The sequence below is a fragment of the Lagenorhynchus albirostris genome, chromosome 16 (genome assembly GCF_949774975.1).
Source record: "Lagenorhynchus albirostris chromosome 16, mLagAlb1.1, whole genome shotgun sequence".
Taxonomy (NCBI): Eukaryota; Metazoa; Chordata; class Mammalia; order Artiodactyla; family Delphinidae; genus Lagenorhynchus; species Lagenorhynchus albirostris.
Window position 1 is genome coordinate 4,596,660 of NC_083110.1, and position 14,610 is coordinate 4,611,269.

The 14,610-nt window shown below is 43.7% G+C and overlaps 1 protein-coding gene across 5 annotated transcripts in view; it reads left to right on the forward strand.

Annotated features, from left to right (window-relative positions):
* Positions 1-1,122: 1,122 nt before the first annotated feature.
* Positions 1,123-14,610, forward strand: part of NTPCR (nucleoside-triphosphatase, cancer-related) — a 39,007-nt gene continuing 25,519 nt past the window's right edge. For 3 of the 5 annotated variants that reach the window (XM_060125858.1, XM_060125863.1, XM_060125862.1), the window contains exons 1-3: positions 1,123-1,292; positions 7,177-7,339; positions 7,810-7,906. In XM_060125858.1, coding sequence (XP_059981841.1) covers positions 1,259-1,292; positions 7,177-7,339; positions 7,810-7,906 — 294 coding nt within the window. In that variant the 5' untranslated portion in view covers positions 1,123-1,258. Of the gene's footprint in view, positions 1,293-7,176; positions 7,340-7,809; positions 7,911-14,610 lie in introns of all 5 variants that reach the window. The other 2 variants (XM_060125859.1, XM_060125860.1) reach the window with 1 other exon arrangement.

The window sequence follows — 14,610 nt, forward strand, 5'->3', positions numbered from 1 at the left end:
TGTACATATGACTGTGTACATGTTTCTTTCTTTTGGAAACGACTTCTTTGGGTTTACTTGGCTACATCAGCTGTTCTTCATTCCAGTTTGCATGGAGGTGAAAGAAATCTGGGTGGAAGGCCCTACCTTACCAGTGATGCAGCCTTATAAATGTTGCAGAAATGATGGTGACAGTTCGACTGTACAAATCTGCCTTTTAGATGATTCCTTTTCAAGCAGCAAGAAACAGAGGCCATCTGACTGGTGTATATCCAGGCTAAAGGGAGCCGTGGAGGTCCTGGATGGGCGCACACCAATTAAGTTGAGCACTCACTGAAATTGCTTTCTCTGAACGGAGAATGATCGATCAGGAGACAAACTGTACACATATTAGACTGAAAGAGTTTACAGGTAACTCTGGCCCAAAGCCATTGCCACTTCATTTCATGGGCTGAAACCCCTCAAGTGGTGAAGTGGGGGGGGGGGGAAGCCACTTAATGCTTTGCACAGGGAGATCCAACAGCTGGGTCTTGCGTTGGTTTACATTTATCGGATGATGACAAGAAGGGAAAATTGGTCTTCATGTGCACGGTTGAAGATGGGCCTTTAGAAACTGCCGAGGAGCTTCAACAATAACAACAACAGCAAAAAAGCTCGAGATGCTCAGGGCTCGCCCAAGATCAATCACTCCGAATGTCTGGAGTTGGAGCCCAGGCATCGAGCACTTTTAACCAGTTGATACTACTCTGCCGTCACGGCTGACAACACTGGGTAAATAGTTCCAATCGGTAGGAAAGCCTCCTCCTTTGGGGAAGGCTTCCAGGGACCAAGGCTCCTTCAGGAGGGCTGATCCCTGCAGCCCGGGGGAATTTCAGCTCGCAGGTCCCATCCCGGGAACAGAGCTCGGGCAACGGCGCCCACCTGGAGCAGGACTGGTTTAGTAACACGCTCTCACGCACATCTCCTCGCAAACACCCCACGTAAGTCCAACACCGAGGCTGGAATACAGGGACGCGCAGAAGACCGGACCACTATCCTCCCACCCTAGGCAGGCGGACGCCGCTCGCGGGGACCGGGGCTGAGAGTGGAGGGCGCATGCGCGGGCCGAGGCTGAATGGGGAGAGCGCATGCGCGGCCGAGAGGGCGGTGCTTCCGGCCGGCGGAGGTGGGGACTGCGGCGTTGCGGGGCGGACTCTGGGTCGCGACCCCGACCCCTGCCCCGTTCGGCGACTTCGACCCCGACCCCCCCGGGCCGTGACCCCCACCCGGTCATACCCGTATGGCCCGGCACGTGTTCCTGACGGGACCCCCAGGTAACCCCGCCCGGGTCTGCGCCTCCGGGAGGCCGAGGGGTGGACGTGAGGGGTGCGCGGGCTGGGGGCGGTCCGGTGCTTTGGGCAAGGGGCTCCGGCCGGTGGCCTCTAAAATTCCCCATGTAAGTTACACGCTTGGTGGTCTGAAGCCTGCGTGTTTTTCCCGGAAGACGTGACTGTGAGTCCATCAGATAAGTGAAATGAGGCCAACTACAGGAGAACAGGAACCAGCTTGTGATGGGGTCGCCCCCGGGCTTCGGTCTTAAATATTAAATAGCAGGGGCGGCGGCAGCAGTAATAACTCCCGCAGTTGTGAAGTTGTGATGGACACGAAAGGTATTTCAGAATCTCTACCACCACCGCGGTGGAATCGAAGGTGTGTGGTTTCTGTCGATAGTTACACGTGCTCCTGCCCTGCACGCATCATGAAAGGAAGAGCGGGATTTCAGTTGAAGGGTAGTGAAACTGAACATGCAGCCGTGTTCCCCATCCACGTTCACCGACCCACTGAATTCCCTCCATGAGTGAGGCCGCAGGTTAAGAGCTTTGGTACCTACAGGGCACCGCCCACCCAGAGCCTGCGTCTGCGTCTGTCTCTTCTAATACAGATCCCTCAGCCCTCGGGCTGTGAAGGTCTCACCTTTGAAAGGAGATAGTGTGCTTTCAAATGAGAGTCTGGGGGAGGACGTAGATGCCTTTTAAGCCAAGATGCCGCACGTAGATAACTCATTATTGAAAGAAGAGGCAGAAAAGTTGTAGCAGCATCAGATACATTAAGGGGGCAAAAAAAAAAAGATGGACCTAAGCAGAAAGTGATTTCTTCAGCTTCTTTGCAGTTTTCAAGTTAGCTGTGGGTTCAGATATCAACCATTGTTACCCTGGGCCTGAAATTCTCTTTCACTTTATCTTAATGATTATCGTTTTTAGCCTTCAGGAGCAAAGGCTAACTTAATATTGCAGATTCTGGGATTTTATTTTTACCAGGCAGTGGGGGAGTGCTGAGGAGGGAGGTGTTGTGAGAAATTTCTGATACCCAGAGGTAAAGCACCATCTTCTGAAAGTTGATTTGTCAGTCCTTTATTTGAAACTTGGAATGCAGTTTTCTCAGCAGGCTGGCCCCAAGACATCTGTGTGTTTCATAACAGAGGTGGCTAGTAATTGTGATGGTACCTGGCTGCGTCCTGGAGGTGGGTGGGGACAGAGGCTCGCCTGGCCAATACTGGTTCTTCTTTCTGTTTCCTTCTTTATAAAAGTTTTATGTACATACACATAATTGGAAGACTCATTTCTACAGTATAGCTCTCTTAAGCCTGTCCTCAAACCCACTCACCTTCTCTTCCTCCTAATTTTCGTAACGCAGTTATCCTGTAATTTTAATTAGCTCAGTGGTCAGTGTTTACAGTATTATTAGCAAAAGCTAATCACAGAAGAGCCTTAGAGTAATCTATCATTTCTTTTCCCTTTGTGAACAATTTTTTTTTCTTTTTGGAGTTGTTGTCTAATGTTGTTTTCTCATTGACTTAGTTTCTTTCTCTCACCAACCCAATCCCAAACTCTGCTGGCTGTCTAAATCTCTACATGTTCACAAATGTAAAATTGATAGCTAGTGGGAAGCAGCCACATAGCACAGGGAGAGCAGCTCGGTGCTTTGTGACCACCTAGAGGGGTGGGATAGGGAGGGTGGGAGGGAGGCTCAAGAGGGAGGGGATATGGGGATATATGTATGCATAAGGCTCGTTCACTTTGTTGTACAACAGAAACTAACACAGCATTGTGAAGCAATTATACTCCAATAAAGTTGTATAAAAAATAAATATAAATCAATCAATCAATCTGTACACGTTCAGACCATCGGGTAAGGTATCTTCTCAAAGAGGTCACTTTTTGTTGTCTACACTGTCAGGGCCTCACCCATGTGTCTTTGGCACTTAGCATTTTTTCCAGCTTCCAACTATAGAGCCTCTGACCCATCCTGGAGGGCTTTCTCTGGTCCCTGGAGCCCACTCTGCCTGCATAGGGCAGGCCTGAGGGCCAGGGAATGCCTTCCCTCAGGAGCAGCCTTGACCCATGATAGATGGAAGTGAGCAGGTAAACTCCTTACTTCCTCACCCCTCAGACAGGAGAACTCTGAGCCTTGGGTCCAGAACCGTGTCCTAGGATTTCCCAGTGGGATTAAGCTACCCTCAGTGGTAACTTATTTGATAATGCGATTATCTTCCTACCAGCATGTCGTCTTGGGGTGTTGCTTCCCAAATTAAACTGCCTGTATTTGAGTCTTTATTTCAGGGTCAGCTTTATGGGAGAACCAGAGCCAACATAATTCTGGAACTTTCTGACCTGTTCTTGTCTGTGCATGGTGTGGACCTTTCAGTTTGGGGTCTCCTTCTCACACAGGCCACTTCTTAGCCAGTGTAGACAACACTAGGGTAGTAGCTTAATTAACGGAGGTGAAAAATTCACCGGAAGATTTCTAGAGCCGAAGAGGAAGAAAGGGACTGAGCCCAATGCCTCCTCTTGCTTTATAATGTTCTCCCTAACAGATCGGACCCACAATGTCCCCTTTTGTTACAGCTGTTCCATTTTGTATTTTGCATAATGTAAATAGCTTTGTTTTTTCTTAAATTAATAATAATAACCACTCACTATAAGACCAAAAAAAAAACAACAATGAAATCAAGAAAAATTTTAAAGAAGTGAAAATCACATGGGTTTCCAACATACAGTAATAAATGCTATAAACCTTTCTGTGTTCTCAACATTTTCTTCAATAAACATATGCATACTTCACTTTTTTTTTAAATTGAGGTATAGTTGATTTACAATATTATATGTTTCAGGTGTACAACATAGTTATTCACAGTTTTTAAAGATTATACTCCATTTATAGTTATTATAAAATATTGGCTATATTCTCTGTGCTGTACAGTGTATCCTTGCAGGTTATTTATTTTATACATAGTAGTTTTTACCTGTTTATTCCCTGTCTTGCCCCTCCTACCTTCCCTCTCCCCACTGGTAACCACTAGTTTGTTCTTTATATTTTTCTTTTTTGTTATATTCACTAGTTTGTTTTATTTTTTAGATTCCATATGTAAGTGATAACATACAGTATTTGTCTTTCTCTGACTTATTTCAGTAAGCGTAATACCCTTCGGGTCCATCCATGTTGCTGCAAATGGCAAAATTTCATTCTTTTTTTATGACTGAGTAATATTCCATTGTATATATGTACCACATCTTCTTTATCCATTCATCTGTTGATGGAAATTTCCATATCTTGGCTGTTGTAAATAATTCTGCTATGAACATTGGGGTACATTTATCTTTTCAAATTAGTGTTTTTGTTTTCTTTGGGTATATACCCAGGAGTGGAATTGCTGGATAATATGGTAGTTCTGTTTTTAGTTTTTTGAGGAACCTCCATACTGTTTTCCACAGTGGCTACATCAATTTACATTCACATCAATAGTGTACAAGGGTTCCCTTTTCTCTACATCCTCACCAACATTTGTTATTTGTGGCCTTTAAAAAATATAATGGGGCTTCCCTGGTGGCGCAGTGGTTGAGAGTCCGCCTGCCGATGCAGGGGACACGGGTTCGTGCCCCGGTCCGGGAAGATTCCCACATGCCGTGGAGCTGCTGGGCCCGTGAGCCATGGCCGCTGAGCCTGCGCGTCCGGAGCCTGTGCTCCGCAACGGAAGAGGCCACAACAGTGAGAGGCCCGCCTACCGCAAAAAAAAAAAAAATATATATATATATATATATATATATATATATACACACACATATATATATATAATAGAATACTACTATGTGTGTCTGCTGTTTCTTTTTTAATTTTTTTAAAATTTATTTATTTTATTGTTCCTGGCTGCGTTGAGTCTTCGTTGCTGCACAGGCTTTCTCTAGTTGCAGCAAACGGGGGCTACTCCTCGTTGCGGTGCACGGGCTTCTCATTGCGGTGGCTTCTCGTTGCGGAGCACAGGCCCTAGAGCTTGCGGGCTTCAGTAGTTGTGGCACACGGGCTCAGTAGTTGTGGCTCGCGGGCTTAGTTGCTCCGTGGCATGTGGGATCTTCCCGGACCAGGGCTCGAACCCGTGTTCCCTGCATTGGCAGGCGGATTCTCAACCACTGTGCCACCAGGGAAGCCCTGTCTGCTGTTTCTTAACCTGCTTCTTCTCCATGTATTATTTTCATACACTGTGGTCTGTTTTCCATGCTAACCAGTAAACTGTTTCCATAGGTAAAGAGTATTCTCTTTAATAATGACTGCATGAGATTCCTGTGTGTTTGTGTCATTACACACATGATACCATAATTTAACAGTCAGCATTACAGATCAACATTAAATTGTTTCTGTGTTTTGCACAATTACGAAGAATGCTGACGTGAACATCCGGTTCCTTGTATCTCTGTACCGTTGTCAGATTCATTGCTGAGGATGAATTCCTAGCTGTGGCATTGCCGTGTACTGTGGTAGAAATGGCCCTTCGGGAAAGTCCCAGCTTACACATCCCCCAAGGCCGCTTGCCTTCGTTAAGCAGATTCTTCAGCGACTCCTAAAGCGGCGGTTACCAAAGGACAGAGCTGGGGTCACGACCCTGCGTAGTTCTTTCTTAGTCACGGGAGCGTGGGCTGCTGCTCGTGTTCCAGAAGGCCACGTGCCATTGTTTGCTAGTGTGAAGTCTGGAGGAGAGATGCTTTAAATGACAGATCGCATTTTATTTCAAGGAAGGTTAAAAGGCCCGTTGGGGATCCCTGATGGCTCTGGGCAGCCATAGAAATAATATGATTTGCAACCCTGTTGTATTTCAGAATAGCTCTGTTATAGACCTTTTTGTCCCCCTTTTTTGGTAATCTTGATGCCATTGACTTTAATCTGTGTGGGAGCAAGTCTCCTATAAACAAAGTCATGGTGGCAGACGAAGGCCCCTGTTAAAATGTATGGTCCTTCCTAGGTGTGTAACCATGGCCAAGTTACCTAACCTCTCTGTGCCTCAGTTTCTTCATCTGTAAAATAGGGACAAGGATGGTAACTGCTTCAGAGGGTGGTTGTGAGAATTTAACCAACAAAATGCTTGCGAGGCATGCGAGACCAGGGCCTGGCTCCACAGTGTCAGTGATTAGTATCGTTATGTTACTTGTAAACACCCAAGAGTTAATCCGAGTAATCCAGGGGCCAGGCCGGAAGGAAAGGAAGGGGTCCTGGGTGTGGAGGATGGGCAGGTGCAAGTGCACAGCCTGTAATCTGGGAAGGGGTTGTGGGCAAGCAGAAGGAATGCCTAGTAACACTCCAAGGGGTGGCCACCCTGATGGGATTGCTCTTGTGGAAAAAAGTTGAAAAACTGCCATTTCTAGTGGTGTTTGTGGTATTTAAGAGTCCTGCTTTCGGGACACATACAATGTTAAGTTTGTGGAGGACTGAAGTGAGGTTCCCACTGTTAAATGGTGGTCCAGAGTGTCTTAAAATCCTAACTTAAAGCATGCAGCCTTTGACCGAAGCTTGACCAGCTTTACTTTCTAGGGGAAAAAGTTTGCTCCCCCAAGGAGAGTAAACCTAGGAGAAAGTAGAAGCTTGTCTCCTAGGATGTAAATTGCACTTGAGATTTTTATCAGCAAACCACTCACCTGGTTCTGGGATGGTGTATGTGACAAAACCAATACTGTTTCAGAATTTAAAAATAAACTTCAATATACCATTCATATTTTTATTATGCTTGTTTCTACTTGAAATTCAAGAGTTTTAACACCTGGAGAAGTGAAAATTAAGTGACATTAACATTCATAAAATCCATTTGCAGCCTGTTTCTCTCCTCCTGGTGATTCCTGTGCTCCAGCAAAGCAGTGGTTCCTAATGGGCTTTTTTTTTTTTTTTTTTTTTTAGGGGTTGGAAAAACAACGTTGATCCAGAAAGTCAGTGAAGTTTTAAAGTCCTCTGGCGTGCCTGTCGACGGGTTCTATACAGAAGAAGTCAGACAGGGAGGAAGAAGAATAGGGTTCGATGTTGTCACGTTGTCTGGCGCCCGCGGACCTTTATCCAGGATTGGGTACTGCAGCTTCATTTCCGTGGTGTTTTATTCTCCCTGGGCCCAGGGCTGAGCCAGGTGATCTCTTCTATCTTGAAGAATCCTGAGCCTTTACGGATTTCTTGGAAAAAGAAAACAGAGGTTGAAATCATCACATAAAAAACAAAGTTGAAAATATCATATTCCACTTAGAACGTACCCCACTGAGTAGTAAGCTCTTCTCACTTGGTGCTTCGTAGCCCTGTTTCTCGCGCCACTCCTCTAGGATAGGTGGCCAGCTCCCCGAAGGCAGCTGCCGGGCCGCGGGTGGCGGTGTGGCCACCGGTGTTAGCCCTGCTCTCGGGAAAGGCTGTGGAATCAGGCCAGCTTTGCTCACTGCCACTTTCTGTTTGGTTTAGCACACGCAGGAGGCCAGAGGCTCATGGAGTAGCTAAAACCCAGAAATCAGTAGAGGCGTCTTTCGACAAAGGATGTACTACCTTTTCTTTCAGGTCAGAGCTTCCGCCTGGAAAGCGTGAGTGCTGTGTTGGGCAGTATGTGGTGGATCTGACTTCCTTCGAGCAGCTGGTGCTTCCTGTCTTGAGGAATGTGAGTGCGTGTTTCTGGTTTTTGAGCCCGTCTGTTCTCCACGCCTTGTGGGAATTGCTGGCTTTCGCTCTTATAGAGAGGCCAGTTTTGCATTTACAGCTTAAAAGTCTTCAGTTGATTGAGCCTTAGTAAGGATATGCCACGTAATTTACTGTCACTCCGAACCACAAGTAAACTCCTTGTTACAGAAATTCAGCATATGTAAGTATTTTACATTGGGAGGGCTCTGATGCCTAGCTACCATGGTCCCCAAAGATGAGTCTTTCCTCTGCTTTCCCCTTGTGTGTATCTTAACCCTGTTTTCACAGCACAGCACATAAACATTTAGGAAGGTAAAATGTCATATGAACATAATGGTAAGCACGTAACACATTATATCACTGTATTACCTGTATTTTTTTAAACAGCTTTATTGAGATATAATTCACATACCATACAGTTAACCCATTTAAAATATACAGTTCATTTTTTTCTCAGGTATTCATAGGATTGTGCAACCAATTAACACAGTCTAATTTTAGAACATTTTTGTCATCCCGAAAAGAAACCCCATACCCATGAAGGAGTCTCCATTCCTGTGTGTCCCCAGCCCCTGGCAGGCACTACCCTGCTTCTCTGTCTGTAGATTTGAGCATTCTGGAGATTTCCTAGAAAGGGAATGATACCATGTGTGGTCTTTCTGTGCCTAGCCTGTTTCACTTGGCATAATGTTTACAGGCTTTATCCACATCACAGTGCATATCAGTGCTTCGTTCCTTTTCATGGCTGTGTAATATTCCATTATATGGATATACCATATTTTATTTATCTATTCTTCAGCTGGTGACCATTTGGATAAGTTTCTACTTTTTGGCTATTATGAATAATGCTGCCCTGAACACTTGTGTCCAAGTTTTTGGGTAGACATCTGTTTTTAGGTCTCTTGAGTATATACCTACAAGTGGAAATGCTGGGTCATGAGGTAGTTCTATATATAACTTTTTGGGAAATGACTAGAGTGTTTTCCAAACTAGCTGTGCTGTTTTACATTGCTGCCAGCAATGGATGATGGTTTCAGTTTCTCCACATCCTTGCTAATCGTTACTGTCTTTGTAACTGTACCCCTTCTAGTAGGTGTGAAGCGTTGTCGCACTGTGTTTTCATTTGCATTTCCCTGTTGACCTACTGATGTTGAGCATCTTGTCATGTACTTATTGGCCATCTGGATATGATATGCAGGTATACAGTTGGCTCTCCGTGTCCATGGGTTCCATGGATATGGGGGACCATTGTGCCATCTTATCTGAGGGATTGAGCATCCGTGGATTTGGTGTGTGGGGGAGGACCCTGGAATACCCAGGGACGACTGTATTCATCAACTCTGTAGTTGTCTTTACTTTCTCGATGTGATGACACAAATGTTTTTATTTATTTATTTTTAAAAAACTTTTTTGGCCGCATGGCGCGGCATGCAAAACTTCCCCGATCAGGGATTGAACCCGTGCCCCCTGCAGTAGCAGCACAGAGTCTTAACCACTGGACCACCAGGAAAGGCCACAAATGTTCTTATTTTTGAAAAGTCCAGTGTATCTATTTTTCTTAATGTTGTTTGTGCTTTTGGTGGTTTACCAAAGAAGGCTTTACTAACACAGTTTCAGGAAGATTAACTCCCATGTGTTCTTCCAAGAGTTTTACAGTTTTACTAATGCATTTAGGCCTGTGGTCTGTTCTGAATTGATTTTTGTATATGTTGTAAGGTGTGGATCGAAAGTCATTCTTTTGCGTATAAATATCCAGTTGTTTCAAAACCATTTGTTGACAAGACTATTCTTTTTCCATTTAATTGTCTTGGCACTCTTTTAGAAATCAATTGACCATGAGTATAAGGATTGATTTTAGATTTTCAATTCTATTCTGTTTATCCTCATGTCAGTTCCATCTATTCTTATATCAGAAGCACACTGTTTGATTACTGAAGCTAGAATTTCGATAGAGATTGTATTGAATCTATAAATCAATTTGGGGAGTATTGCTAGCTTAATAATATTAAATCTTTAGATCCATGAACATGAATGACATGTCTTTTTATTTACTTAGAGTGTCTTTAATTTCGTTCAGCCATGTTGTTTTGTAGTTTCCAGCATATGTCTTATGCTTCTTTTCAAAAAATTTATACCTTACTATTTTATACTTTTTGATGCTATTGTAAATAGAATTATTTTCCTAATTTTATTTTTGGAATGTTCATTACTAATGTACAGAAATACTGTTGATTTTTGTGTATAGACCTTGTATCCTGCAACCTTGTCAAACTAATAGTTCTTTAATGAATTCCTTAGAATTTTCTAGTTACAAAATGATATCATCTGCAAACGGGGATCATTTTACTTTTTCCTGTCCACTTTGGATGCCTTTTATTTTGTTTTCTTTCCTAACCACCTCAGCCAGAAGCTCAGTTCAGTGATGAATAGAAGCGTCGCAAGTGGACCTCCTGGTCTCGTTCCTGATCTCAGGAAGAAAGCTCTCATTCCGCCGCCGTCAAGTATGATGTTAGGGGTAGGTTGTTTGTGGACGGCTAACACCAGGTTGACGATGTTCCTTTCTGTTTCTAGCTTGTGGTTTAACATTTGTTTTTTAAGGTGAAGACGTGTTGGGTTTTGTCAGATCCTTTTTCTGCATTTATAGCGGTGACTATGTGATTTTTATCCTATATTATATTAATATAGTATATTACATTCGTATTTGGATGTTAAACCTACTTTGTTTTCTTGAAATAAATCCCTCTTGGTCATGGCATATGTATACTTCTCTTATATGTTGCCGGATTCTGTTTGCTAGTATTTTGTTGAGGATTTCTGCATCTACATTCATAAGGGATGTGGACCGTAGCTCTCTTTTCTTGTAGTATCTTTGTCTAATTTTGATATCAGGGTAATTGTGGTCTTGTAGAATGAGCTAGGCAGTATTCCTTCCTCTTCTAATTTTTGGAAGAGTTTGTAAAAGACTGGTATTAATTTTTCTTGGAATGTTTGATAGAATTCACCAGTGAAACCATGTGGGCCTGGGTTTTTCTTCATAGGAATCTTTTAAATTATGAATTCAATTTCTTTATTTGTTATAGGTCTGCTGATTTTTTTATTTCACGTTGAATCAGTTGTGGTAATTTGTGTCTTTTAGTAATTTATTGGACCGTTTCATTAGATAGTAAGTTATCTAATTCGTTGGCATACGGTTGTTTATATATTCCCCTGTAATCCTTTTTATTTTGTAAGGTCTGTGGTATTTTCCCTTCTTTCATGCATTTTAATTATTTAAGTCCTCTCTTTATGGACTTCAGTAATAGTTAAAGGTTTGTCAATTTAGTTGCTCTTTTCAAAGAACCAACTTTCGGTTTTGTTGACTATATATTACTTGTTTTTTGCATTCATTCATCAAATATTTATCAAATCCCAGATATACAGTCAGGAACAAAACATGTTTTCTACTCTCCCAAAACTCTCATTCTAGTGGGAAATGTAGACATTAAACAAATAAATGTATAATTGTCATAAATGCAGCCAAGAAGAAAAGCAGGGCGCTGTGAGAGAAGAAGGAGGAACTGACTTTAGATCTGGTGACCAGGAAAGAGCTCTGAGGAGGTGACATTTGGATGAAATGAAAAGATCAGAGGGCACCATCCCTTCTGGGAGGGAATCCTGGGGTGTTGTATGGCGGTGTCTGGGAGAACGTCACGGATGATAGAAGCAGAGACACCGAGGCCGGGGGCCCTGGGCAGGAGCAGGTGGGGGAGGTACGGTGGGTGAGCCGGGTAGAGTCCCATGATGCAGGGTTTTGTGGCGCATATGAAGGAACATGGGTTTTATATCATCTATTATAGACTCACACCATTGACTTATAATACTGTCGTGAAAATTGAAGAGTATGGACCTGTCTCAAGAGGCAATTCTTTATCAACTTTGCGGCGGTCTCCGTCGTACCAGCAGTCGAGTCCAAGCTCCTCCCCGGGGCGCGGAAGGCCAGCTCTGTCCAGGCCTCCTGCCCTCCGTCCTCCCCATCTCCCGCCTGCCGGCTCAGCCTGTTCCCCTCATGCCCAGCCCCCAGCCTTCCGCCCTTGGCACTCCTGTTTCTGTGGTTGGCAGGCTCCTCATATCTTGGCCTCTCTGCTCATTCAGGGCTCAGCTAAAAGGGGCGGTGAGGGCTTTGGCAGGTGCCAAAGCTTTGGCTGCTGGAAAGGTCAGGTTTGCCTGCTGAGGGCAGCTTCTGACTCCCGGGGCCGGCGGGATGTTGCACTGTGTTGGTAGCGGCTGCTGCCCCTCCAAGCCCACCTGCTCCTTGGCTTCGCCCCCCCTCGCCTGCTCCCCTCACCTTTCTTCCTGATTTCTTCCTCTAGGAACTTTCGTTCCCTGCACTGGGGGCTCTCGTGCCTGTTGTATTGTGCGGAAACAGTCAGGAAACATGATATTTTTCTCTCTAGTTCTTTTCCCATCAAATACCTACCTCTCTACTTAAGTGCTCAAGAAGCAAGTGAAATACTTCAAATCAAATTCCAGCTGATGACTCTGGCTTTGGGTACTGGATCCATATAAAGAATTGATTTTTATTTACCTTGCTTAGAGCAGACAATCCTAGGAGAGCAGTGTGCACACACGGCCTTGACGTCTATCTGCAGGATTATATAAGAAATCGTGTACTGACCAGAATAAGAACTTGAATCTCTTTTTTTCTTAGTTAAAAAAGAAAGAAAAGCAGACTCTTCCAATATTTTATACTTTGATTACCAAACCCAGACTTTCAACATTCTAGGTAGGAAAATTTCCCAGGCTGCAGGTTCCTATTCATGGGTTTCTTTTCTGAAGCAGAATTTTTTCTCCCATCTCATGTATTTTACTGGGGACAAAGAAAGGAAAAGGAATTAGTGTTTTGCCTTTATACTTAAAAAAGAAAGAAAGAAAAGAAAGTTTAAGTAACTAGGCAACAAAAATAGGATATTATAGAGAGACAGGTTTTATTATTGGCAATTGGAATGACCAACTAAAGTAAGCTGAAAGTTTTAGAAACCACATTTAGGCCGGTGACAGCCTTTATTTTTTTGTTGTTTTTTTTATTTTTTATTGAAATATAGTTGAGTTACAATGTTGCATTAATTTCTGCTGTACAGCAAAGTGACACCATTATATACATATATACATTCTTTTTTACATTGTTTTCCATTATGTTTTATCCCAGGTTATTGAATATAGTTCCCTGTTTTGTATAGTAGGACCTTGTTGTTTATCCATCCTTTATGTAATAGTTTACATCTGTTAACCCCAAACTCCCAATTCTTCCCTCCCCCCTCCCCCTTCCCCCTTGGCAACCACACGTCTGTTCTCTATGTCTGTGAGTCTGTTTCTGTTGTGTAGCTAAGTTCATTCGTGCCATATTTTAGATTCCACATATAAGTGATATCATATGGTATCTGTCTTTCTGACTCACTTCACTTAGTGTGCTAATCGCTAGGTCCATCCATGTTGCTGCAAGTGGCATTATTTCGTTCTTTTTTTATGGCTGAGTAATATTCCATTGTGTATATGTACCACATCTTCTTTATCCATTCATTTGTCAGTGGACATTCAGGTTGTTTCCATGTCTTGGCTATTGTAAATAATGCTGCTATGAACATAGGGGTGCATGTATATATATATATATTTTTTTTTTGCGGTACGCAGGCCTCTCACTGTTGTGGCCTCTCCCGTTGCGGAGCACAGGCTCCGGACGCGCAAGCTCAGCGGCCATGGCTCATGGGCCCAGCCGCTCCGCGGCATGTGGGATCTTCCCGGACCGGGGCACGAACCCATATCCCCTGCATCGGCAGGTGGACTCTCAACCACTGTGCCACCAGGGAAGCCCCGCATGTATCTTTTTGAATTATAGTTTTGTCCAGATATATGCCCAGGAGTGGAATTGCTGGATCATACAGTAACTCTATTTTTAGTTGTTTTTTTTTTTTTAAAGGAACAGACTGCCCTTAAATATAATAGTGTTTATTTATTTTTACTTGTTGACAGTTTGCTTTATTTATTTATTTATGGCTGTGTTGAGTCTTCGTTTCTGTGTGAGGGCTTTCTCTAGTTGTGGCAAGCAGGGGCCACTCTTCATCGTGGTGCGTGGGCCTCTCACTATCACTGCCTCTCTTGTTGCGGAGCACAGGCTCCAGACGCACAAGCTCAGTAATTGTGGCTCACGGGCCCAGTTGCTCCGCGGCATGTGGGATCTTCCCAGAACAGGGCTTGAACCCATGTCCCCTGCATTGGCAGGCAGATTCTCAACCACTGTGCCACCAGGGAAGCCCTATTTTTAGTTTTTTGAGGAACCTCCATACTGTTTTCCGTAGTGGCTGCCCCAACTTACATGCCCATCAACAGTGCTTCAGCATTCTCTTTTTCCACACCCTTTCCGGCATTTATTATTTGCAGATTTTTTAATGATGGCCATTCTGACCAGTATGAGGTAGTACCTCACTGTAGTTTTGATTTGTATTTCTCTAATAGTTAGTGATGTTGAGCATCTTTTCCTGTGCCTATTGGCCATCTGTATGTCTTTGGAGAAATGTCTATTTAGGTCTTCTGCCCATTTTTCGATTGGGTTGTTTGTTTTTTTGTTGTTGAGTTGTATGAGCTGTTTGTATATTTTGGAAATTAAGCCCTTGTCAGTCACATTGTTTGCAAATATTTTCTCCCATTCTG